The sequence below is a fragment of the Columba livia genome, chromosome 2, assembly GCF_036013475.1.
Source record: "Columba livia isolate bColLiv1 breed racing homer chromosome 2, bColLiv1.pat.W.v2, whole genome shotgun sequence".
NCBI classification, from domain to species: domain Eukaryota; kingdom Metazoa; phylum Chordata; class Aves; order Columbiformes; family Columbidae; genus Columba; species Columba livia.
In genome coordinates, this window is record NC_088603.1 from 49,211,959 (window position 1) to 49,239,152 (window position 27,194).

Sequence of the window (27,194 nt, forward strand, 5' to 3'; positions counted from 1 at the left end):
CCCTCTATTTTTTTGTTTGTTTAGGTTGAATTTTCCTATCCCCCTCTGAAGCCTGAAGAAGGACATGACAGCCACAGTTTACCAGAGGAATGGAAATACTTGCCGTTTCTCGCCTTGCCAGATGGTGCTCACAACTATCAGGAAGGTAAGAAACAAGGGGAAGTTGTATGTACTACTGCTCCTGCAACCAAAAGAAAAATCCTGATATCTCAACAGTTGATTAACAATTGTTTTCTTTATTAGACTTCCTCTACTTCTTCAAGCTGCAAAATACATTGGCAATGATGTTGCTTCAGAGTTCAAAGTGAAAGTAAATCATAAAGGTGTACCTCCTACATCAAGAAATCAGATGTACATACAAGCTGAAGGGTTACATGTTACTTGTGTGTGGTCCTAGTGCAAAACAAGGCTGTCAGCTTTCTCAGGAATTCTTTGAAGCGGGAATAAATTCTTCAGTAAAACCTAATCCAGTTTTGAGAGAAGGGAAAAATTCAATTCTAAAATTCAGCTTTCTAATGTATATAGTCATTATGGGTTTTTTTCCCTCCATTAATTTAGAGAATCTCAGAATGACCTACAAGTCATTCAGTGTCTGTAGAATTACCTGTTTTGAAAACCAACAAATTTAAGGAGAAGGAATAGAAGTTTTAGTGTATTTGTCAGCAGAATGAAGACAGAAGATTCCTTTGCCATGTAGTTACCAGCAAGTTCATGGCAGAGTGGTTTGGTTTCTGTTTGTTGCATTTTGTTTGTTTGTTTTGTGTGTGTGTAGTACTGCATTTATGTCTTTGCTTACTTGACGGCAGTTCAGTTCGTCACAGTGACATTTATAGGCATGTTCAGTTGTTGCATCTATTTTCTGCACAACAGTGAACAAAGAAGTCACTTAAAACAGCAAAATCACAGAAACCCTTTAATACTGCTTTTAATAAGATGATTTTTTTTTTTAACTTGATATACTAGTTTCCTAGTTCTCCAACTTCCAGAGACCTCATTTGGAAGCAAAGAAAGCAATATAAAAATAATCCCCTTCCTAGCAGCTATAAGAGTCTCTCTTACTCTGCTATGGGTCATGAGTTTTGTTCAATTTCTGCATTGTTAAATGCATGATGAGCAGTGGGCTGCTTTCAAAGCCAGGAAAATCATATGCAGCTGCACTTACCTGTTCCCTCTTGTCTCAGTACCTTCCCACTTAATGCTCAACCTCAAGCGTTTTTATTGCTACAGTAAAGATTATCAATTTGTATTTTTTGGTAAGGAAAAAAATATACATGGCAGCAAAACAGATGCATATCCTTGTGTTTTGTAGGCAAGAATACACATGAATCTGTAACTTTATTAGATATATTTTTTTGAGTTTTAAACTAATTCCCACTGATAGTTACATTTTTGCAAAGAGGATGACTTGTTACAGGAAATAGTCTTAAAGGCTTTCTGAAAACCTAGGTGATCTCCATGATGTAATTAAACTTGTTCAAGGGAATAAGCTTTGTTATAAACAGTCCCTCTTTATATTGGACTTAATGCATATGGGATTGTCTCTTCTGTTAATTTTGCTGCTGTGATGCAAACAAAAAATTAATAGTTGGTTTCAAAACAGATTTAACTCATGTTTTGAAAGGCAAGCAGTCATAATACCCTCTACTTAAGATTTAGCAATTTTTTTGCAGTAGTAGCAAGTTTGTGTGTATATGTGTATATATTTCAATCCATAAAAGCCTTTCTCTTGTTATATTTTGTAGAGCTTTTTCCTTTCATGTCACACATGCACAGACATAGTAATTATTTTGTGTGAGACTAGGATTCACAAATCCTTTTTGTTGGCATAATGGTGCTGCTGCATGGATATCTATCTTGACAATGGTTGCAGCTACTCTAATCTTTCATAGAATCATAGAAATCATCTTGGTTGGAAGAGACCCTCAAGATCACTAAATCCAACCATAAGCTAACTCTAGCACTAAACCAGGTCCCTAAGAACCTCATCTATACACCTTTTAAACACTCCCAGTGATGGTGACTCCACCACTTCCCTGGGCAGCCTGTTCCAATGCTTCTCAACCCCCAACTGCCACGTGGCTTTTTTTTAAGTCAATGAAAATAAGTGTGCCAATATTTTCAGAAGTAAACCTTTTATAAGTGAGGCTGAAAATGAAAATACTGAACTCTTGTTAGTGACTTATGAAAGTGTCTTTTCTTTTTCATAGATACTGTGTTTTTCCATTTGCCACCGAGATGTGGAGATCGAACCACAGTATATGGTGTCTCTTGCTATAGGCAGATTGAAGCGAAGGTAAGTCTCCAAGTGTGGATTATATTAATGAAATAATGGGCTTGATGCATTAATGACTCTAAAATTCAGTGGCTTGCATTACATCATAATCAACTTGCATTGAAAATCTATGAAAATGTGCACAGTAGGTAGCTACAGAACTTGGGAACTATTTCCTTCCCTTACGTCAGCAAGCATGTTGTGATCTTTTGAAATGTCCAGGGCAATTGAAAAATATGTTTTGCTTCTTGAGAGCTAACCCAGGCATCAGGACCAAGTAGCAACACGAAGCTGACAGTCTGTCAGGCGGCCAAGTTGTGTTTCCAGAAAGTAGGCCTCTTGGGCGGAAAAAGTTGAATTTTCTGCAGTGTGTAACCACAAAGCATTTTAGATTATTTCCTGGGTTCTGACCATACAAGTGTAATGATACTTCTCTTCACCTACCTCCTTTGCCAAAAGTATGCTTGCAGAATAGCCCAGCATCTTCACATTCAGTGTTGCTGCTTACCGATTCAGAGCTTTTAGCGGTAAAGCTGAAAAACTGATGACAGCTACAGTGTGCACATGATCACACTGAGGAAATTATCTACTAGAATCTGCCCATATTTCCAAAATAGTAGCAGGAGTATGATCTGTGCACTTAAAATTGAGAAGTTATTACAAATTTATTTAAAAATTAACCCCTTTTCCAGTGAAATGCCAGGAATCTGGAATGCCATGTGGGTTTGAGTTTTAAATGAGTCTTGTATTCAGAAGATGTAAACTATATGCCATTTTAGAGTTAATCATACCTTGATTATATTTCAAATTCCTGTTTACGCTATAGGAGAAATTTTACACATGCAAATTTTAATTCCTTTTCTTTTGAACTAAATCCGTGTTGATTTTAGTTCACTCACTGTCTTTGCAGCCAGTTTTCACTGCATTCTGTGATTAGAGTCTTGATCTATTTATACAATAACTTGGCTTTGTGGTGCTCTTGATTCCAGTTTATGCTGTTTAGTAACCAATTAAGAAGATAAACAGATGTTTAAAATAAACTCTTTGGAACAAGTGGAATCTAAACCAATGTGTTTCATCTGACAGCCCGAGCACTCTTTCTGTCTCTCCTTTTTGATGTGTGTGCTGCAGTCTGCACGCTTGCTGTTTTGTACAATTAAGTGAATCACTTGACTGTACTTCTGCTCACACCCTTTGTAGGTCTGCTGTTAAGTGCTGGGACCGTTTGGTCTGGCTGAGAATGTAGCTGATTCTGCAGATGACACCTCTCTTATTTTATGGGTAGCTCAAATAAAATCCTTAAGTATAAAGCAAACAATTGATAGGCAAGGACTTTTCAATGTGGTCCATTTTCATAGATAGCATTAGAGAAGAATGAGTGGTGTTGTGGCTTCTCTTCAGTTACGTTACCCTGAGATAAAATGCAATTACCTTTTCCAGGACTATTGCCTTTTTGTCATGCTAGTGTCTTTTATCAGTCCTCTGCCTGTCACCACAGCTGTATTTCAATCTTTGCTGTGCATGCTATGATGAGACACAATTCTGACATGCCAGTGTTATGACCATTCTTAGTAAGGGCTATGGAGGCAGTCAGTCTTAGGTTTTTGTTTAAATAAAGGGGTGGTATGTGGCAACTAGACCTGTGAAAGAATTCTTGTTGAAATTGTGTGTGGGTAAAAATACTGTAATGCTTCTGTTTCTTAGGCATTGAAAGTACGGCAAGCAGATATCACCCGAGAAACGGTACAGAAAAGTGTCTGTGTTCTCAGTCAGCTGGTAAGAATGTTTCTTTAACTCCCAAAGTGCTTTCAGATAACAAATTAAAAATAATTTGTTTTCCATGTTCTTATTTGGAACTTTTGGCTCCCGACATCTCTCTCTAAATCATTGCAGAGGGTAACAAAACACTGAAGTAAAATTGAATGGGAAGGCTATGGCATTTGAGTGTGTGGCCTTGAATTGTTATCTCCTCTTAAGAGTAATTGTAAAATTATCTTCCTGTTGTCAGAGACCGGGATATCTATTTGCACTTTGGATTATTCTTAAGTACTACGAACTTTATTTCATGTAGTAAGATTGAGTGGCTGGCCATTACAATAACTGGAGAGAGTGGCTATTGGCAATTATGAAAGTGGTTTTAAGATAGTCATACAGTCAACATACTCTTGTTTTGAAGGAATATCTTTTTTTTCCACTTGTTTAGCGAAGTCACTGGTCACCAGGCAGGGAAAACAAATTCTGTGCTTAAAGCTGAAGAAAGAACTGTTACTGGAGTTGCACAAGCAGTGTTAAAGCAGGAAAGTACTTTTCCAGAAAGATGTTCAGTGATTGTATGGTATGTGCAAATGGAAAGAAAATAGTCACTGTCCCTTAAAATGAGCGCAGGACAAAGGCACTGGGAATTAGCAACTCAGGAGTGACCCTCCATGAACTCTGTGTGTAATAATGTGTCTAATTGCAAGGTAAGAATGGGAGATTAAAGTTCAAAATGAATGACTAACCAAGTTTTCTTCTCTTGCTTTTGTGTTTGTTTTTCTTTCAAGCCTTTGTATGGGTTACTTCAGGCAAAGCTGCAACTCATCACACATGCGTACTTTGAAGAAAAAGACTTCTCGCAAATTTCAATTCTAAAGGTAACTTTTAAGTAACAGCCACAGGGAACAAAGCTTTCAGTATATGGCTGTGAACACAAGTGTTTTTAGTTGGTGCTCAAATATTCCATTTGCACAGGTCACTCAGTTATTCAGCTCTTGTAGTAACTTAATGTGAGCTAAATGAACTACCCTACTCTGACAGAAGGTCAACTTTCTGATTTGTAATGAAATACAATATTGGCAGCCTGTATCTCCACTGACTCCATTAGTGAAATTTTACTTTCTGGGGTAAGATATTGAAATCCTTGAATAAGTGAACTTTATTTTTTCTGGATTTTGTGTGGCCATGTGCCATTAACAGCTTCTGGGTTTTTTTTGCCTGTGTTTTAACTTTTACAGGAACTTTATGATCATATGAATAGTTCCTTGGGCAGTACTTTGCTAGAAGGGTCACAAGTTTATCTTGGTAAGTGACTTTTTTGTACAAGCAGCGGAGATAATGTTATGCTTATCAACACATCCCCTTCCCGAGCTGATTTGTTTATGTGCATTAACAGATTAAGCAACGGAGGTCTGTGTGCCTGCACACTATTCTGTTATGCATTTCTTTATTAGCAGATTTAAATAACTGTCAAATAAATATAGTGTTTTTTTCGTAGTAGGAGTTAGTTGTGAGTTGAAAGACATGTTACCTTTTGACCTAACAGTCTGACAAGCGACTGCTTGGCTGCTTTTGGGAAGCAGTACCTTCGTATTTTTTAGGTGGAACCATTTGATGGTGTGGGGTGCTCAAGCTTTCATTTACTTGTTGTCTGGGATATCTTGCAGTTGATTCTGACTCTTCCTTGTGTTTTCTGAATGTACAATGTAGTATTTACTTGAACATTCCCATAATGCTCTGTAACAGCCAACAGGAGTAACTCAGAGTGTGACTATTCACATTATTATTGTCTCCATTGTAGATGTAACTCATGCTCTCACTCAAAAGTGAGAATTTGTATGAGTTCTGCTGTTGAAGTAACTGGGTTCACATAGAATGCATAATATGTGTCCCCTTCCCCTGAAAAATGGTGGCAAGGAGTAAGTTAGTATCTCTACTAGCTGTTGAACTGTAATAATTGCTCTCTTTTTTGGTATCTCAGGTCTGTCTCCTCGGGATCTTGTTCTTCACTTTAGACACAAGGTAGGCATTCTCTACTAGATATATCAGGTTACAGTACCAATTTTGTGGGGTAAAATGCTTTGTGAGGAACTGAAAAATAAAGATGTCTAGACATACCTGAGCTGGGAGTAAGAAGACTATTTCCTAAGTACTTCTGGTTCCAGCCTTCTGATTTCCCTTCCCCTTTGCCTACGTAACTTCAGTGAAAGTAAGTTCCAGACTGAGAAGTTTTGTCTGTTTGCTGGATTCCATGGAGATTTCTAGGTTTGTGTGACATTTCTTTAGGCCTGTCCCAAAGTGCAAGTGGTCATCTCAGTTATGGTCTTGTTTCTATTTCCTGCTTCTTATCAGATGGATGTGAAAGAAGAATATGTCAAAAGTCCGTGCAGATACAACTCAAAGCATTTTTCCCTGTATCTTGTAGTTTTTGCAGCTCCTGCCGTCATAGAACCTGAGGGAACTTGCACCTCTCTTTTTCTCTAACAACTATTGAAATTGAGTGTGGATCGTATACCTAATGTATAAATAGCATTTAGAGTCTTTTATTAACTGATAGGCATCAAGGAAACAAATTTGAGAAACTGGATTTCATGGGGTATTTTTGCCTGCTCAGTAGATTATTGGGGTAGAACTCATTTTTGTTTAACTTCAGGTGTTTGGCAGTCAGCCCCCAGAAGCATCTGTTTTTTTAATTTGAGTATAGAGAGCCCGGACAGCCACCTCTAATCTAGATGCCTCATCTGTGGATACCTAAGACTAGATGAGGTGAATCATATTCTTGGTGTTTTGCAGAATTCTTTTCTGTGTTTTTGTGAGGGTAACTCTCTTATTCAGTTTGCTCTTTTTATAAATTCTGGAATTACCCAGCTTTTCTTCCTTATAAGCTTTGTATGATTCAAACTACACAAATGTTGTTTGTACAGGTTTTTCTCTGTGCATCTCATGCTATTTTAAAATGAGTGTTCAGGTGGAGAAAGGATATTGGAACAGTGGCTTTCACTGGTCAAATGTGTTTGATCATTTGACAACTATGCAGTGATTGCAGTGTTGTAACATGAAATCTTGAATAAGAGATCATACTTGCACATTGTTCTGATAAATGGCACCAGTTCACTCATCATGTTTTTCCTTTCTGTGTTTTTTTCAGGTCTTGATCCTTTTTAAATTGATTCTTCTGGAGAAAAAGGTAACGTTTTGTAGGCTGAGGCAGGTAATTGAATAGAAATGCAATTTTTTTTTTTTTTACATATGAAGTTATGTAGAATATATTAGTGAAAACCAAATCAAAGTAAAATAAAAGTATCTGAAGTCATATCAACAACTTTGCATCAATATATAAATTGGGAAGCGATGCTAAAAGTAACTGCTGTCTGTTGACATAAATTATCCTCCTCTTCTGTCCGCAGTCAGCCTTACTAATAGCTGTCCCAGACACAGTAAGTAAAATGTGATTAAATGTGAGTAGGAAAACTTATCATAAAACATATCATAAAACATATCATAAAAGATAGGAAAGGATACACATAATGCAAATAGGTACCTGTGTGAAGGAACCAATAGGAAATGCTGTTACCTAAAAGGGTATGTACAGCTCTACAGGGGTAGAACTTCTGGTTCAGGCTTCAAAGAGACAGACCAAAGGAGATGAGTGCTGGAAGTGTCCTTCAGACCTAGCCTACAGGGACACCTGCAGGACATGAGCTGAAGAGCCCTATCTGTTAGGTCAGGCTGAACTCAGCTTACGAACTGGTAAAAACTGTTGAATTCCAGGCTCAGTGTTTGCTCTGGGCTATCTTACTGCATCAGAAGCAATGCCATCTTAGCAATTTAAGTGCAATATGCAAAATATGCAAGCAGATGCGAGATAGTAGATAGGTTTATTTTCTTCCGTGTACGTATTAATACCCTGGATTAAGAACTTTCAGTAAAATGACTATGTATCAGCTCCCAGACACGTTTATGCAAGGATATTTTGTTGTTGTTTTGCTTTTTTATCATTTTTGTTTAAAGTTTTGTTTCAGTTTCACTTTTTCTTCAGTGAATTTGCTGTGGTAAAACCCATCTTCTTCAGAGTACTGAGGAGGAACATTAGAATTTTGCATTAGCTGCACCTAGAAAGTCAGTAGGACTTAATCTGTAAGATACTGAAACAGTTGTGGGTTTTTTTTGGTTGGTGTTGTTTGGTTTTGTTTTGTTTTTTAAATCTATATCCAAGGCCTAGGTTTCTTTTGTGAGGCAACAAGTATGGCTGTTAAAGTAGAAGTAACGGCTTCTAAAAAGCTTTTGCACTTGTCACTTAACTCTCTAGGTCAGATGTACCTTGAGAGTTTTAAGTATTTATTGATGAGAATAAATGCAGTTTCTGCATTAAAAAGCCATATGCTGAAGACTGCTATATGGAAAAGGTATGCTTGAGAAAATATTATTGTGAAATAGCAGGAGTACATGTGTAGAAATGTATGTAATCAAGGCTCAATATGCAAGTTTTTTCCTAAAAGTAACTTGATATAGTCTGAAAGTCTACATTGATTCTATTTTTTTTTTTTGTAACCATAAGTGTAAAAATATTTTCCAGTTAAGGTTTCGTAAAGTATCTCTACTGATCTGTTTGAAAATTTATGGTAGCATTTCATCAGATCAGTTTAGCACTTGGACATACATAAACAAAATACTTTACTGAGCTGCAGTTCTTTTCTGAAGCCGCTTAAACCACAAGACACAAACGCATAGACGGAGAGGGAGGGTTTCCCAAGCATGTTCATATGATTCAAACACATGAAATAGTTTCAAAAATAACTGGATGCTTATTGAATAAACCTGCAGGTTGCTTTTTTTCCCTAAGATCAAACAGGAAGACAACACTTGCTATTTCAAAAGGAATCGTTTTGGTTTTCTGGCACTGCCAGTTTTCTAGCAGATGTTAAGTGTCTGGAATAACTGTGGGAATCTGCGTGTTCAAAGACCTTAAATATAATGTGCAAGAAGCCACTAGTAAAGCCAATTTTCCTTGAGCTGAAAAATGCTTCATTGCAACAGACTGATTTCCTTTAATCCTTAGAAACTTGGTTGATGCCTTTCCACAAGCAAAGGGAATTTTTTTTCACCTCTCAGCTATTGTTGGGCTGGCAGACTACTTCCAGATGATCATCATCTGACTTGCTGCTAGGACCACCCAGTTTCCTGATGTAGATGTCATAGGCCATCTAATGGGGTTGGGAGGGGTAGGAGGTGTGCACCCGTACAGATGAAAATATGGCAGAGTGACTTGATGGAACAAATACAAAAAGTCATCAGCTTAAGTAAGTGGGATTCCCAAACAAAAACCTAGAGTGGAACAGATTTCTTGAAAACAAGGTACCTGTTCATAGGCTGAATTAATTCTGTAGACTTAAAAACACATTTGGCTGGTAGGGGTATCACGGGGTTTCTGTTGTAGTTCATTGCTATTATATAATGCATCTTTCATACATGCATTTTAGAGCAGCATCTTAAAAGAAGTTAGACTTTTGTATTTAAAAGAAGTCAGACTTTTTTATTCCCACTGAGTCAGCCAAAATTCTTTCCTCAGGTGACCTTCTTGTTCTTCTCATTGTGCTTTTTCTGTGGCTGTTGTAATTCACCTATCTTGAACACAGAAAAGAGAAAAATTGTGCAAGATAATATCCATAGTCTGTTTCCAGCTGAAGTACCATTAAACATCATTTGGACTGCATGGGTCTTTCTCTTGGTTCCATCAATTCACCAACTTGTAGACTTGCGAATAGTAGCGGAACATGAGTTATTATTCATCAGTCACTTCTGAAGTGTCTTCCTGGCTTAAAACACAAGTCTTTGATTAAGTCTGAGTCCACAAACTTGCACTTTTAATGTAATTATATGCCTGTTAAAGTGTCCTGTAAAGTCATCAAGTTAGATTATTCTGGATTCCTTTGCATTGTTGATTCCTTGTAATGATCGTGTATTTTTTCCTAGTCTTGTGCTGCTTGAGGATGTAGAAGTGGCATTGCTAAACAAGTTGACTTTTGTGGGGTTTTTCTGGTTTGGGATTGGGTTTTTTTGTTTGTTTGGGTTTGGTTTGTTTTGTTTTTTGGTGGGTTTTTGTTGTTGTTTGATTGTGGGGCTTTTTTTGTTTTGTTTTTTCTTTCTTTTCTGTCTTGTCCTCCTCTCCCCTGAAGGCCCGTCTGGGAGGAACTCCGGTAGTAATATTCAGTCTGCCTTGTGTCTCTTCTTTCATTGTTAGCCTTTGACACCCCCTTGTTGAATTCCTAACTAATACCAGTCTGTGATTTAATTAAGGAGATTCTGATTTCCCATGTTATGCCTTAAGTGCTTTGCCAAACTTAATGTCAGTCATATCTTCCACAAAACTTTTTTTCTAATAATAGGAAGATACCTATAATAAACGCATGCTGCGTTTATCCTGTTTTTCATTTATCTGCACACCTTTAATATACTTTCTTGGAAGAGGTGTTTCTGCATAGGTATTTGTCAGAATTCTGAAGTGGGGATGATTTGGCGTCTTTGATTTATAACAGGGATTTTAATGTACTACAAATGAAAAAGAATTTATGCAACATGTCAGAAATAACTTTTTTTCTGTCAGTCATTCAGTAACTGGGTCAATTCGGGAAAAAAGTCTGACTGACAGAAAAATCTGAATGATTGACAAGTATATGTCACACACACATGTATATATACAACATATATATTGCAAATATTACTATATACATAAGGATACGATAGATATATTTAAATATTTCCTTTGAACTGTTGTAAGAGCTTTTGTTGGTAAGCAGGCTTTCTAAAATAACAAAGCAATGCCTTGGACAGTTTGCGTATGTTCTGTCTTTGTCACACTTAAGTGTAATGTTAGTTTTCTTATTTTCTCCTCCCTAATTTCCCCTTCCTCTTTTGCAACACTCTCTTCCCCTAACCCTCCTTTCTTCTGTCACCAGGTGCTGTTTTATATTTCTCCAGTAAATAGATTGGTGGGAGCTCTGATGACTGTCCTGTCCCTCTTTCCCGGTAAGATTTTGGACTTATTTTTATATACTTTCTGGTGATAGCTGAGATAAAGTTATGTTGGTATGTTGCCTGAAAAATGTGTGACTTGTGTGCATGGCCAGGTACTATCTACACGTATCTTAACATTTAATATTTGCACTCGATGGGTTATGTATTGTGCTTATCTGAGCTGCTGGATCTTCTGGTGTGCCTGTGGGTAACACAGACGGGACTCTGAATAAGTCACAGATTCCTGTTAAATTTCGTAAAAAAACACACACCTCTCTCTTACATGCTCTCTTCAAAAAAAAAGAAAGAAAAAACCCCAAACAAACAAGAAACCCCACACAACCAAACAAAAAAACCCACATGACCAAAACCTGTAACCTTGCTAATTCTTAGGATCTATCCGGTCTTCTCATAGCAAAAAAAAGCTGAGGCAGATTCTTTAGGAGCGAAAATGTGGGGGTTTGCTTTTTAACACCTCCTTCTCCCAAAAAAAGTGTTTTAAAATATGTGATTTCTACTATGCAAACAAGAGAACTTTGTTCGTTTGCTTTAACAAAAGTTACTTACATTTCTATTAAGATGCTGATATTTGTGCCTGCTATTGCTTTCCAGGTATGATTGAACATGGTCTTACTGACAGCTCTCACTACAGACCAAGAAAGAGCATATCAGAGGATGCTGGATTGCAGGAAGATACACCATGGTTAAGTGACTCTGTTTCTGCGTCTGCTGCTCATACTTCAAATACAAACTTAGCAACGGGAAGGGAAGACAGGAGGATGGCAGGAAACCGTTCACTTGAAGGTCAAAAAGCGAAGGTGCCTTTCTCCCCATCAGAGAAGACTTGCAATGGAGCTCAGACCTCCAACGATACTGTGCAACGCTTGAAAGTTCCTTCACGCGCTTCTCCAGCGTCCTCTGAAAGTGACTGGGAGACCTTAGATCCTGGCATTTTGGAGCAGCCTAATTCAAAAGAAGGAGAACGTGAAAATACAGCATCCGAACAGGCTGAAAATCTTCCGAGCGAAGGCCTGAGCTCCGAAAGCCTTCCCATCACCGTGCAGCCCCAAGCAAACGCAGGACACGCGGTGCTGGCTCCAGGGCTGATATCTGGGTTGGAAGAGGACCAGTACGGTATGCCGTTGGCTATTTTTACAAAGGTAAACATGTTGTTCGTGATACCTGGTAACTCATAAGGACATCTGTTTTTCCAGAAGTGGCTAATAATTTTGGTTACCCAACTCCAAATGGACAGTAGGCTGCTACAGAACATGTAAGTACGGTCTCTGGCAAGTGGCTGTGTTCCCAGGCAGGTGGAAAGCACAAGTGCACGTCTGGAGGTGTGTGCACACACGCAAGCACTCCACTTTTCTTTCATATGTATATTTACATACTATTTGCAAGTCTACATGCTGGTAACCTGCAAACCCCACTGTGGATAATAAATGGTATGTATCAGTAACTACTGTTTTACTCTGAAGAATTGTTGATCTAACCTACATGGGGAAAGATCAGAGTACTTAAGAAGTGTTTACATACCGTAATCTAAACTAAGGTGTATTTTAGCTGACACCTAAGCCTGTGTTTTGCTCCTTAATTTATATATATATGTGTATTTATAAATGTGTGTGTACATATGCAGAAAATATGTATATAAATGTGTGTGTACATATGCACACACACAACATTTTCATATAAATATATATATATATATAAAATTTCACCCTTCTTTACATGATAGCTCTTCCTGGTTGCCTGTGTCTTTTTCCCTGTGCATGGTGGTGAGCTGCTGAATTTTAGGCTTGTCCTGATGCCTAAAAACTCCAGGTGTTCCAGAGTCTCTGTAAGGACTCTGATACATTTCCTAGGGCTGTTTTCCCATTTATTAAAAAAAAAAAGGAAAATTAGTCCCTTTAAAACACAGTTTTGTCAGTAAAAGAAGTTTTTTTTGGTTGTTTTTAATGTAATAACCTTTTAGATGAATGTTTGCCCAGAAAGTAGATGATTTGGATTTCTTTCCTCGAGCTGATGGGGGCTCGAAGTGGTGTTTCTTCCTTTGGAGGTGCTGATTTGCATTTCCCAGCAGAACACTGTATTTGATGATTGTGTTTCTCACAATAACTTTCATTGGAAACAGGACACTGTGTGGACCCAAGTGAGCAGCTCAAATGTCATTGCCCTGTATTTCCTCACGTCATGGTTAGAAACGCTTTTTCAACAAAGATCTGCAGTCTGGTGTTTGTCCTTATGGTCTGCTAATGGAAGGAATAGCCTGTAAATTGTATTTAGTCCGGTTCTATTGAAAATACTAGATTGAAAGCAAGAAGAAAATAATTGATAAGGGAGCCTACGAGTGCAAACTTAGTTTGCTACTGAGCTCATAAAATGGAAAAGTAAACAGTTTCAAGGAAGCTGACAGTTTCTATGTGTTTACCTTCTGTCCCACACAGGCACTTTTCATTTGAGTTCATCCAATGTAATTGAAGCAGAAAAAGGCTTACATCTCTAAGTTATCAGAAAAATGTGATTTGAAGTTACAGTTTAACCACTTACTGGAAAGTTTAATTCTCTTTTAGAGCTCTCATCTCACAGTTGTTTTATGCCACGCCATGGAAAGACTAATAAATCTGACAAATTTGAATGGGAGGAGATTTTGCCAGATGGCATAATACATTATCCAAGTACGCACAAGCATGAGAAAAAATAGGTTGTGATACTTGTTTCTTCAATACCAGTTCTGTAAGATCTAATACTCATTTCATTTGCACTCTTCTAAAATGAATGAAACGTGTTTATGGAAATAAAACTTTTATACTTAGAGAAATGTGAATTTGGGAACTGACAGTTTAAATAGTGAAAAATTTCTAAGGCTTTGCTACTTGAATATGCAGTAAATAAACCATCATTTGCCAGGTTCTTAAGCTATATTTTTTGAAAATTTTCCATTTTAGGTTGGTGATTCCTCTCAAAGCACCATTGTTCCTTTGACACAGGCTGTTTGTTTTCAACTGATAAGTGCTTGTCATCTGGAAAGTCATCCCTGTGTCTGATAGAACAAAAGGGAATAGTTGTGCTCCTGTCCTCCATGTGTTTCCAGTTACCATGTACTGTGTGATAAAGTGCACGTGCTTTTTGTTTCTGTCTGTTACCCTTCTGGGTTTCTACTAGTGAATAAATTGCTTTTCTGCTTTATGCAGTAGAACAGCTGGAATTAGACTTCTGTGTTAGACTTCAGGGGTATGTTGATCCTGTAGTTAAAAAGAAAATTACAATACCTACAACTGCTTCTCAATGATCTCTCAATGACTTACCTCAAAGCCTTTTTTTAGCATGTTCGTTTTGTTGGGGTTTATTTATAATTGGAATGTAGGATACCAGATTAATTTACAAGCATGGAGTGGCTAAAAAGCAGAGTGTGCTGCTTTCTGTGCTGCTCTTTCTTAAAAGCAAACGTGCATATGCTTATCCAAAATCAATTGCTGTCTCTGGAGCCTGGAAATCTCCACCTAAAAGTTTGGAGAGCAGGCTGTAGCTTTCCTGGGTTATGTACCTCAGGAGTGCCAGAAGACACCATGGCATGCAAGTGGATAGATGAATATTTATCTCTGTTGACTTCTTGTCTCTGAACTGACCTGAGCTGTCACTCTTATTCTGTTGCTTTATGAATGCCATTTGATTCCTGTCCTCTGCACTGTATTTCAGTTTCGGTCCTGAAACAGAAAGGCAACACAACCTCTTGAAAAATGTAGTTGATGTGGAATCTGGTTGCTTTGCTTTGCAGATGTAAAAAAACAATAGATAATCTTGGCTGAAACTGTAATAACCAAGGTCGAATGTGCTGGTTTTTATTAGGCAAAACTCTGAATATAGACTTTTTTTTTTGCCTTATGTTAATTTTCTAAATATCTCTGTTATTTCAGGGGTACCTCTGTTTGCCATACATGGCACTGCAGCAGCATCATCTCCTGTCAGATGTGACAGTCCGCGGCTTTGTTGCAGGAGCCACCAACATCCTGTTCCGTCAGCAGAAGTATCTGAGTGATGCGATTGTGGAAGTACGAATCTTTGCATTTGAACTTCTTGAACTGAGGAGAAGGGTTCGGGGGGAAGCAGAGATCACATTTTAAATACAGCTTTAAAGTTTCACGTTGATGCCCAAATTTTGAATTACTTCCCTATGAGATAAATTCTTAAATGCAGAAGCTTATTGAATTTGCATCATTTGTTAGGATAGGATTAGATAAACTATGCAAAATTTATACATGTTTTTCTGTATATTCTTATATCCAATATTTTTATTTGCAGGGCACTTCTTAAATATTTATTTTGTTGCTGGTATAATTTTACTTTTCATGTCACGGGCTTTTTTCATGGCTTTGTAATAAGGTCTTCCAAAATAATTGCATTCTGCTGAGGAACAGATAGAGTTAGATAATAAAGCACATTGCTATTGACTTCCTCCTGATTTAATCAAGATGTTAAAAAAAAAAGTATTTAGGAAAACACTGTGATTTCTAGTGTATCGATACAACTATATAATCAGTGTTTGGTAACCTAAGATAGCTACATATGGGTAACCAACGTAATATAGTGAAGTGATGATCAAAGAGCCTCTAGAGAAATACATGTGAGCACCAAACTGCCCTGCCAAATCCTGTCAAATAAGCAGGTTTTACTGTGTGCCAGGAAGACTATCTGTTTCTGGTTATATCAGAGCAGTATCTGACTTTCTGAGAACAGTTAATTCATTATTCTTTGGGCCATTTGTTTCTTCTTGATATTTTGAGAGACTGTGGGTTTAAATTTAGGTAGCAATATATAGTAGCATACATAAGCAGTTTTATTTAGATAAATGTTTACCCTTGGAATTATTTCAAACAGATAGAAGATGCCCATGTACAAATCCACGACCCAGAACTCCGTAAGATCCTGAACCCAACAACTGCTGACCTCCGGTTTGCGGATTACTTGGTGAAGCACGTAACTGAGAACAGAGACGACGTTTTCCTGGACGGCACTGGTTGGGAAGGAGGAGATGAGTGGATCAGGGCTCAGTTCAGTGCTTATCTTCATGCCCTGCTCGCTGCTGTGATGCAACCAGGTACCTTGTCTAGGGACTGAGATGCGGGTGGGCGTAATAACCATTTGCTCTGTTGCGTTAAGCATGTGGCCTGTCGTTGGATCTCCCTCTGCTTAATGTTTCATTTTAGGCTGCTTGTTTGGTTCTCCTTGGCCATCCTTGTTGTTCCTTGGCAAGCTTATTCCTAATTCTTACTTCACAGCCTTACAGACATTTTGATTCTCTCCTCTTTAATTAATTAAGCTTTCCTCATAAGTACGTGAAACGCCATATATGATGAGACTTAACAAACTGGGTTCTCTTAGAGACTCTGTTGCAACCTGAAGTTAATTTTGGGGAACTACTTGGGTTCAAGGAGACATGAAGTGGCTACTTTGAAAAAGTTTTACTAGGCTGTTCCATCTTTTTCCCTTCCTGCCATGGTCTTAATTAGGGATTCACGTAGGTGAAAAGTGTTATCTAGAGAATCTATAAGCTTGTGTTTTCTGAAGCTCAACATTTCTTGTCTTAACTCAGAGGGTATTCTCTATGTTCCAGCCTTTTGTGCATAAATATAACTAAAAGAGTCAGTGTTTTATTTGTGGAAAATGTTTAGTTTGCCCAGCACTGACCCTGCTAGCTCAATTCTCATCATGATTATTCTCTATTCACATCAGTTAACTATTCAGATATTGTTCTGAGGTAGTTGTGAGAAAACATGGGATTGAGAACTTGATTTTAAAGTCTGAGAGATGTTAAATTCATTGACAACTTTAATATTTTAAAGTGATTACCTGGTCGGTAGGAAATGTCAGGGTTCTCTGGAAACTCCTGCTACTTCACTGGATGGCTCTAAAATTATTTGCTATACTCTTCAGCGTTTTAAAGGGGATATTATTATATTGATATTGGAGTTTTGGAGTGGATTTGAGGTTTACTAAATCTGATTGAGTAACAACACAGTACAGTAAAGCCCAGTGTATCTGACAAAGACGAATGCAAATGATGTTTTTGGTTTTAGTTGCTATGTGGCCATTCTCTCCCCTTTCCTGTCTTTGCCCAGGAAATAAGTTGAGGCCTATGTTTGGATGAATTTTTCTTATTTTTCCAGATGAGCTCTTTACTTAGAACTTCAGAAACAAATTAAAAATCAAAGTATTTTTTTAAGCTGTCTTGTTGTTGGTTTGGGGGTTGGGGGGGGTGGGGTTTTTTTGTCAGTTCTTGGTGCTAGAATTTTACTTGTCTTTGAGAAGACCCTGGAAAAATTCAGGTTTTTTTTAGAAGAAAAAGAGTAATTTGTCTTGTATTGCATCTCTAATGAATTGCTGCAAATTCATATCTTTAATTTAACAGACAATGAAAAGACTTTGTCAGACTTTGGAATCGCATTTGTAGCAGCCTGGAAAAATACCCACAACTACAGAGTATGGAATAGCAACAAGCATCCAGCTATTGCAGAGGTAAATTCTAGGTAAGGAAACTTTATTATTATTATTATTATTTTAAATATTTAATATGGAGACCTCCTAGCATGTGTAGTCAGGCACACCGTTCTGTAGAATTACAGCATTCCCCTTGTTCCTCCTATAAAGCCTCAATGGTGAAACTTTGGGGCCCTATTCTCTAAGTACAGAAACCAAGTATTTCTGTTCTTTTGTACCTTACTCTAATTCTGGGCTATAGTTTTATGAAGAATAATATATCCAGAGTCAGGAGAAGTGAAGCTTGTTTGAGCAAGTTCATTATTGGCTGTCCCCGGCTATAAAAAGTTTGTCATTCCTCAGGAATCATCCTCAGATGGTTCTACTTGCTATTAATTACTTCCAGGTGTCCAGGGAATAGCTGGGTCCAGGGTTGTCATTTATGAGGATGGGAGGGACCTGGCTGGTTCATGTTGCATCTGCTATACTTTGGATTGTTTTATGTGTATTTTCACTCAAAGATTAGGTGATGTGAGGCTTGGTAACACTGTTGGCTGTGCTTGAGTATAGTTTGACGTGGGTTGTTGCTGTATTGCAGGAAGTTTTGTTTGCTTTGGCTTTGTCAGCTGCTGTAGAACCTGAAGAAGGTTTTTCTTTAGACCTACAAAGCTCTTTAGGTCTACTTATGGGATTTTTTTTCATTTTTTTATTTGCTTTGTGTTGCTAGGAGGTGCTTCTGCCTTAGCATGAAGAGATTGTTACTGTCTGGTCTGTAAATAGAAGGTGTCTTACAGGTAAAGAAGAAACCCAAGGTTGAATAGTGACTAGGACCTAACCTTCTGTCAAGTGATTAGTAGTATAGCTACAAAAGCCGCAGAGAGGAGTACAGCTAATAATTGTATGAGGTGGATTAATCGTGAAAAAATAAATACTTAACGTTTTCTTGGGTTTTTCCTCCTCTTCTAGCCACCCATTCCAGGGACAATACTCTGTATCAGATGTGAAGTTAAGATTGTCACAGTAAGTATATAGTACTTTGTGTGTTTCCTTTGGAAGTGTGGTCAAATATTAATAACTATATAACTTTTGCTGTGATGAACTAAACAAAATAAAAATTTGAGTTGGCCATGTACATGAAACTATACTCAGCATTCTCTTGTGAAACATCACCACATCTGAAGATAGAACATTTGCCTGAAATAGGGAAAACAGTGCTAATGCACTATTTTGTGTTGGACTTTACGTAATAGAGCCCTGATTTTGTGCATTGCAGTTATAAGGCTTTTGTATCTTTATTTTTTAATTGTACACTGAAGCTGTTAAAACTTTCATCAGTGTTTGTATGTTGACTTCAGGTCCCATTATTAGGAGAAAACAGCTTTTTTAAAAATCAGCTGTGTTTTAATGCAGCATTGTTCTAAAATTCTCCAAGTTCACTGCATATTTACTGAGAGATGGTTCCATTTCTTCAATTTAGAAGTTTAAAATGAGTTTTACGTGATATCTTGCTGCACCACACTCAACTGAACTTTACTACACGTAAGGGCTGAGAGCAACTTATTCAGGTCTAAAACTCAGTGGTTGTTGTTATTCCATAGGTGTTCAGCTCTATTGAAGCCACAATTCAGTCTTGCAGTTAACTGTTTCTTCTTGTTTATGCACCAGGCAAAATAGCTTGTTTTCTCACTTAGCTGTGTTGACCATAAAACACCAGGGACTGGTTCGTTAATATGCCTATAAATCAGCAAGATATACTTGCTGGTGGTTCTGCACCTGCCTTGACTGTAGAGCTAAAGCACCTGCAGACATTGAAGAGCAGCTTGAGGAATAAAAAGGTTCAGACTTCAGCCCGCTGAATCCTTTTGTTGCTTTTGCTGATCGATAACAGATAAAATTTCCACAGTAGTGACTGAGAATGCAAGTGCATCAAGATTATCTCGAGGTAATTGCCTTTGATAAGGTGCATGCTGATAGCAGCTCTTACTATTAATGGGTGGTCTTTGTAGAAAGACGTCATTTGAAAGATGTGAGGTGTGTATAGACTTTTACTTGCCCTATTTTTGTGTTTGAAAGGAGGATGTTAACTCTTCTGAGTAGCCTGAAATGATGGTAAAAGGAGCAGCAGTTCTTAGTGTATACCTAATAATAAATATTCTTACAACAGTGCCTTTATTATCCAGGTGTGACTTTGCTATCAGATACTCATCAAAATGACTTGCTTTTGCAAACTGAGCCTAAATTTGTTCTTGATGTACTCCATTCTTTCTGCTTTTTGCATCTACACTGGAATTTTGAAAGTGGAAAAAGAATGTGGTGTGCTCTGTTGTTAAGTTTTACATAAATGGGTTTGCAAAGCCTGAAATGTGGACTTGAATGTTACAATTTAGAATTAAATTAGGTTACTTTCAAGTGATAACGCTTGTGCAGTAGAACTGATAGCTTTTCTGCTTTTCTTTCCAAATGACGGTAGTGTCTGTCATCGTTTTGCATTTCTTTAACAAAAGCGTGAGTGTAAACTGTACTTGATAAAAAATTCAATCTTAGAGCAAGATACAAAGTAAACTCTATTTAGAAAAAGTATAATGACTGATCAGTAGCACTTACTGTTTTGTTTAAAGTTTATATATTGGGGCTAAAGTTTCTCAAAACTACTGCAAATCTGACTTTGTAATTTAGAATGTAAATGCATTTTGCTAAACATTTAGAAAAAGTATAAAGTGTGCTGTGTAAGAATGAACTGTTGGGTGTTTTGATTCCTGTCTTGCTGACAGTGTCTTTTCTTCCTCTGAGAAGCTCGCCTTACTGATCTATGTGGATAAGATGCAGGCAGGAATTATGGGCTTGATCATATATATGTAAAAAACTATATGTATGCTATGTAAATCTGTGCAAGCACTGATAAATATTTTAACTCTCTATATTTTATTTACACCTGGAAGTAAGAAGTCAGTCAACTAACAGTCTTCAGTATCTCTCTTATTTAGCTCTGTGCAGAACAGCGAACGTGGAAAGAAGATTGGAAATGTGATGGTTTCTACCAGCCGGAATGTTGTACAGACAGGAAAAGCTGTAGGTAAGAAACTTACAAACACAAGTTTCAAAAACAAAAGCAGCATTTGAGGGGTAAAGCTGCTGCTGGAGGCCCTATATATTGTGTAATATTGGGAAGAGAAGTAGCTAAACAAAGGTATTAGTGTAAATTCATTTTCCAGTTTGTGCTGGAGATGAATGGGGGAAGCAAGATGTTCAGATAAAAGTTTTCATGTAATCTGGGATTGCTTGGACCTCAGCGTCACCTTGTGCATTGAACTGTTCTCAGTTTATGTCACTTTGAAACTGTCCAGAGCTGGTTGAAATCAGAGAGAGACTTTGTCTCAGTTTCTGCAGGTTTCGCAATAGTCTCTAATGTTCTGGAAAAGCAATTGCTGCACTTGAACAGGGACAACACCATATTGTCACCTTGCAGTGTGAGATAATGTGAGTTCACCCACTGAAGAATCTCATAGTTGTTCTGGAGTAGCTTTGCTGAATTTTTTAGCTTCCTTTTTTATTCACTGGGAGTCTTCCTACTCTTTTTTTCCCCTGTTGTATGCACTGGCAAGGAGCACCTTTTGGCGTGAAGTCTGGCAAGCACAGAACCACAGAATCACAGAATGTCAGGGGTTGGAAGGGACCTCAAAAGATCATCCAGTCCAATCCCCCTGCCGGAGCAGGAACACCTAGATGAGACTGCACAGGAAGGCGTCCAGGCGGGTCTGAAAGTCTCCAGAGTAGGAGACTCCACAACCCCCCTGGGCAGCCTGTTCCAGTGTCTGTCACCCTCACTGAGAAGAAGTTTCTTCTCAAATTTAAGTGGAACCTTTTGTGTTCCAGTTTGTACCCATTGCCCCTTGTCCTATCATTGGTTGTCACCGAGAAGAGCCTGGCTTCATCCTTGTGACACTCACACTTTATATCTCTGTAAACATTAATGAGGTCACCCCTCAGTCTCCTCCAGGCTAAAGAGACCCAGCTCCCTCAGCCTTTCCTCATAAGGGAGATGCTTAATCACCTTTCTTGCCCTGCACTGGACTCTCTCCAGCAGTTCCCTGTCCTTCTGGAACTGAGGGAACTGGCCTTCCAGGGCAAAGGACAACATAGGCCATCTGCTGAGCTACTACTATGGACTTGGGTTTTAAATCCCAAATTAGCTTAGTAATGATAACACTACACTATTGACCTTCTTTCTTTTATTTTGTAATACAGGTCAATCAGTCGGAGGAGCCTTCACGAGTGCAAAATCAGCTATGTCATCGTGGTTTTCCACTTTCACGCAGTCAACCCAAAGCCTCGGGGACTAAATTACGTTTTTTTCAGAATGCTGCTGGATATTTCAGGTGCAATGCTTTCTCTGAGCTGTAAAAAGACCGCTCCAAAACATAGGAGTGGGAATTAACTACACAGGACCAAAATAAGGTATATGTTGCTTGCAAGCAGACGCGAAATGTTATCATTCTGTTTCACTAGAAGTATAGAAGAATGGTGAGTGTCTCCATGCAATGGGATGGCCTTTGCAGCATATTGGTTATATTTAAAATGACTACTTTTCTTTAAAACTGAGCCTTTATAAAGACACTAGCAAACAGGGCTTGTTGCAAGCCAAACGTGTTTGACTTTAGATTTGTACATTTTCTTGGATGTTAAAAATATTTATGTAAACTAGTTATATTTTTCAATCCAAATAGCCAAATGTTTGTGATTTCTTGTTAGAAATAAGCAGAGTATAAATACTGATTCCTCTTTCAGGTTGGATTGGAGAGCATCTCTGCAAAAAGAATATGGTGGAAACCGTTAAAGGGTTCCAAGGCAGGTGGAACTTTCTTGCTTTCACCTGCAAGCTAAAATCAGTAGGGTGCAGAGTAGGTTTTATTCCTTTCTCCTCTGTAGCCACGTTACAGTTGTTTGCATTAATCTGTATCCAACTCTCTTTATGTCCCCAGATCTGTGTGATGGTTGCACGGTCACTATTTTCTGGTTGTTATGCAGTAGGGCTTTATAACTTTGCCTATGATTTGGCTGTATTTGTACACTGGGACATGAATGGGATTCCAGTTGGAGAGATCTCTTCAGGAAAAGTATTACAACACAATTCTCCCAAATTGGGATTGGGTCATAGACAGTTTTGTGAGGTCTTGCTCTATTGGGGTGTAATTACACCATCAATGTAGTTACGTACATACAAATACCAAGTACTAAGAACTCCTAAAACTAGAACTAGCACAGTAGCAAACTCTGCGTGGCTTTTTTTATTTTTTGCCAGTAAGGTTATGAAGATTCTTCCAAACGAAAATCAGCTTTATCGATTTTCTGTGTCGACTCAGGGAATGTTCTGTTTGGATAACTACTCTTTTCATAAGGAAAGTGACACTAGAATTGAGAGAGTGACTGAAACAGCTCGGTTCGTATCCTCACATGAAGAAATATAATCGTTTATATGAAAAGATGGGGCATAATGGTGTATTTCGTATGTAACATGCATGCGGTGTCTTCTGTATGCAAGTGTATTCCACTTCCTACACCTCCTGATTCTGAAAGAGATTATTTCCTGTTTCTTGCAATCTGTGTGCCTCTATATGCCTTCTAACGTCCCCACGTAATAGCTGTTAACATTTACTACGTTACATTATCAGACGTTCCAACTTTCTGTAGTAAAAGGCTTTTTGTTTATCGCCTCATCAGTACCTGTCAGCATTTTGCCATGTTCTTCTCTGGGGCCAAGATTTCAAGTCACGGTTATTTCTTCTGTTCCTCAAATAAAATACAGCAGCTGTGCAAGAGATAAACAAGAAGGCTTGAATGTAATTTGTTTTAAGAAATTAAGTTCTCGTTTATTTAGGTGCATTTGAAAACCTAGTAGAAAAGTGGCACTTGAATCACGTGATTACTCTTCAACAACTTAGTTTTCAGTTTTATTGCTTCAAACAGCGATTCAAAAACACAGGATCTGGTGGAAAGTGTTCATTTTTTTTCTTCCAGTGCAAACTAGATAGAATAGCCGTGGAAAACCTGGGAGTATACACCTGGTTTCAGTAGTTTCATTCGAGAAGGGCAAAAAAGGCCTCTAAAGCTCTGCTAATCTACCGCTTCTGACATACAAGTAAAACGTACCTATAGAACTGCAGCTATGGCTCCTGGTCTCTTGTGTATTTGTGTCCTAAAACTTCTGATGCTCTTTTCTGTTTATTCCTCAACTCTGTAATAGGTATTTATGTCTTTCCAAAGACTTAAGTAATACTTAATACGCAGGAAGAGCTCTGGTGAAATAAGACTAGGGCTGCATTTATTTCTGATGAGTCTGGAGCTTTCTGGTTCAGTGTGCAGATACAAAAATAATCTAAAATGATTACTTGCTTTTGTGGAATGGCTAACATATTGTCTGCTATATGGGATTTAAGTGGTCAGGCTTCATGTTGTAGTGAAGACTGACTAAGGGTGCGTAAAGGATTTAAAGCACCTATAAAACTAACTTCAGCAACTTAAGGCACAGTAGATAAAGCTGGGCTTAGGAGCTCACAGTGGTGAGGCCAGTGGTTGATATTTACATGTGCAAGGCATAGAAACAGGATCTGCAAGGATCCCTTTTCAATATCTTTGTCACCCACCACCTCATCTGTGTTTCTTCTGTAGAATTCTCCTCTGCCCCAAATTTGTATAGCAAATTTGTTAGCTCTCTGCATTCCCCTTTCTCCCACAGACTCCCTTGCTGGCCCAGGGATATTTAGAAAGCTGATTATATATGTGTATGTATATAGATATATATATTTTTTCCTTTCAGTAGATGGATGTGAGGAGAGGCAGAATGGGGTGCTCCCTGCAGTGCTAAACCGATGCATGGCTGCTTGCTGCTTTGTACAGGGATGCTGTTATGATATGAAACTTCACAGTATTTCCCTTATGGGCAAGAAGACCAGCAAGATCTTTCTCTGCAGTCTTCTTCCTGCTGTCTCTGTTGTGGAGCCAAACATACAACCTGATTAAGACTATTTTCCTTTGTTTACAAATGATGGAATAAGAAAATTGTATTCATTTTCCATCTTTTTAAGAACTGGCATCCTGCTACCAAGTTGGACTGTCATTTAAACTCATATAGTGATTAAGACTTATGCAGTGGGTGGAGTTGAAGCAATCTTCATAATATGTGGTCTTCATTAATGTGTGTTTGCTCTTTGACATTTGCTTAAACTTACTTTTGGGCTGTAGGAAGGAAGGCATGCAGCTGCTGGGGTTCATCTAAGTTCATGTAGCTCTCTTTTAAATTTCATGGTCGTAACCTCTTCAGTTAAATCCAATGCAAATACAAGTTATTTTCCTCCCCTCTGTTTGTAAATTTCCAGTGCAAGCATTATTGCTTATTCAGATATATTTAGGCAGTCGACTTCCATTTCAAAGACCCTGACATCCAGTTCTGCACCGCAAGATGCACCGAGTCCTAAATCAATTGGTGATAGTGCCTCAAATGAGTCAACTGAAGTGATGGTTGCAGCTCTGTCGTGATGTATGAAACAAGGGCATTGCTGGCTGGCAGGGCGCAGCATGAACAGGTAATACAGCGGTAATGCACCTCTCAACTTTCTGGCATCAAAGGAATCAACCTCTGCTTTTCCTATGTGCCACCATTTGAGGAACTGCCTATTGAGCACAGATCTGAGATTTAAGTCCCCCCAAGCCCCCCAAGACTAACTATTGTCGACCTAGTATTTCGTTTGGCTAAAACATTCAGCATTTTTCATCAATCATTTTTATGTCATAACCTTAATTCCTGTGCACATCTGACACCAGTTTCCTCAAATATCACAATGTAATTATCATTTTTAGATCAGTGTTCTAGTACATCGCACTTGTTTGACCTTGCACAGCTGTTTTAAGCACCTTTTGTAATTAAATTTTAGTATTTTGCCTAAACAAGCTTCTGATTTCCATAGAAATTATTACTAAGCAGAGAAATCAATGTGACAGTATTTAATTGTAAAAGCGAAGGCGTGAATGCAGTTTTTAAACATAGAAACTGTTGCTTGATAATTGAACATACAAGTAATGTATTTGATTTCCCTTGTGCTGCTTGAATAAATAAATACACCCAGCCTGTTTAAAGCTCTGCTGCTCAAAAAGCTGTATTATTTTAAGACATTAATCCCACTGGAAGACAATTGCAGGCATCTGGTTTTGATATGGGTAGCTGCTTGTAATACACTCAGTCTTTTTGAAATGTGTCTTCCACAAATTTAGGACAAGAGGATCCTCTGGTGTGACTTTTTATTCCCTGTTGGTTGTGGCTCATTGTGAATTGATTGAAGTCTTCAGTAGGTCACAGACCTCTGTTACATCCGTGAGAACTTTAGGTACAGCTGTAAAGTTTTGATCTAGATGTAACTTGAAAACAGTGTGTCGTTCGTGGGGAATGTCGCATCTCATCAAAATCAGGATGCTGAGTAAATTAATTGCTTCACATCCAGCTCTCTCTGCCATAGCAAGCTAGTCACTAAAAGTTTATTTTAAAACTTGAAAACTACTGTAACTGTCACTGTACCTAGCTGAGAATGACTTGGCAAATCACCGTTTCCAGTAGGAGGAAACGTGACTGCGTTGAGGAACATTCAGATGTGAATTACACGTAGCTTATGCCTAGAAGACGGTTGCAATGCTCTAAAACTTAGTTTTTTTGACTGATGCAAGTAGTTGTTGGAACGCATCGACAGATAAATCTGCAGCACATTGTTCATGCAGTGTCATTTTACTTTCTTGCAGGTATTTGGTTTTCATTAAAAAGGGCAACTTGGAGAGTGTTCATTAAAGGCAGAAACACTATGTTATTGTACTATGATTAAAGATGTATGACAAATGCTTCATGGTGTTCTGAGTCTTTAATACTACAGTAGAGGAGAAACCGACTTCAAAAATCAGGAACAGAGCTTTAGTTCTGTGATGTTTCTGGTCTTGACCCCATTCTATACCAAACATTAGATGTAGTGTTTGGATTCGTGAATAAAATAGGGAGATGGATCACTTCTGTCAGTTAAATAGTGGACCTTACTCAGATGCCTTTATTCCCTGCAAGCTGACATCATATGTGCACAGCATCTGTACACAGGTGGCTTAATCTCCGTTGTGGTGGAATTTGGAAGTCCAGCTGTCTTGTTGAGTCCTCCTACATAGGTTCAAAATTGCTTAATTGTACATTGCTCCTCTTGTAATACTATTCCAAAACTTCCCTGTTACTTCCCTGCCTGAATTATTGTTTTACTAATATTGATGAAAGCATAATTACTATTTGCCTCAATAGTACCGGAGAACATCTACACGATCTTCTTGTCTTAATCTAGATCACCAAGAAAGTAGCACTGCTTTCTGGATCAGGTGAGCATAAAGAAAATCAAGAATATTTAGACTGAAGAAAGAACAGTTATCTGAAGTGAGGGCAGATGTAGAGGTATTTTGTTGCCTTAAAAACAATGTGAGGAATAACATCACTTATGTACTGTATGAAAGAGATGGAAAATACTGAGGAAGCAAACTCCCATGTCTCATCTGTAAATTCAGAGGCTTTATGAAATGCACACAGAAACACAGTGGAGAATTTAAAAGTTCAGGCATAACAAAGAGTGACAAAAATAATGCTGAGCTTAATGTATTGCCT

The 27,194-nt window shown here is 38.1% G+C and overlaps 1 protein-coding gene across 4 annotated transcripts in view; it reads left to right on the forward strand.

Moving 5' to 3' along the window:
• Window positions 1-26,402, forward strand: part of AVL9 (AVL9 cell migration associated) — a 41,689-nt gene extending 15,287 nt beyond the window's left edge. For 2 of the 4 annotated variants that reach the window (XM_065055135.1, XM_021284128.2), the window contains exons 2-16: window positions 25-145; window positions 2,208-2,293; window positions 3,977-4,048; window positions 4,816-4,905; window positions 5,266-5,332; window positions 6,009-6,049; window positions 7,176-7,214; window positions 10,984-11,053; window positions 11,654-12,201; window positions 14,962-15,096; window positions 15,923-16,142; window positions 17,454-17,571; window positions 18,488-18,541; window positions 20,506-20,594; window positions 21,767-26,402. In XM_065055135.1, the coding sequence (XP_064911207.1) occupies window positions 25-145; window positions 2,208-2,293; window positions 3,977-4,048; window positions 4,816-4,905; window positions 5,266-5,332; window positions 6,009-6,049; window positions 7,176-7,214; window positions 10,984-11,053; window positions 11,654-12,201; window positions 14,962-15,096; window positions 15,923-16,142; window positions 17,454-17,571; window positions 18,488-18,541; window positions 20,506-20,594; window positions 21,767-21,861 (1,845 nt within the window). In that variant the 3' untranslated portion in view covers window positions 21,862-26,402. Of the gene's footprint in view, window positions 1-24; window positions 146-2,207; window positions 2,294-3,976; window positions 4,049-4,815; window positions 4,906-5,265; window positions 5,333-6,008; window positions 6,050-7,175; window positions 7,215-10,983; window positions 11,054-11,653; window positions 12,202-14,961; window positions 15,097-15,922; window positions 16,143-17,453; window positions 17,572-18,487; window positions 18,542-20,489; window positions 20,595-21,766 lie in introns of those variants that run through there. The other 2 variants (XR_010470877.1, XM_065055136.1) reach the window with 2 other exon arrangements.
• The last annotated feature ends 792 nt before the right edge of the window (window positions 26,403-27,194 follow it).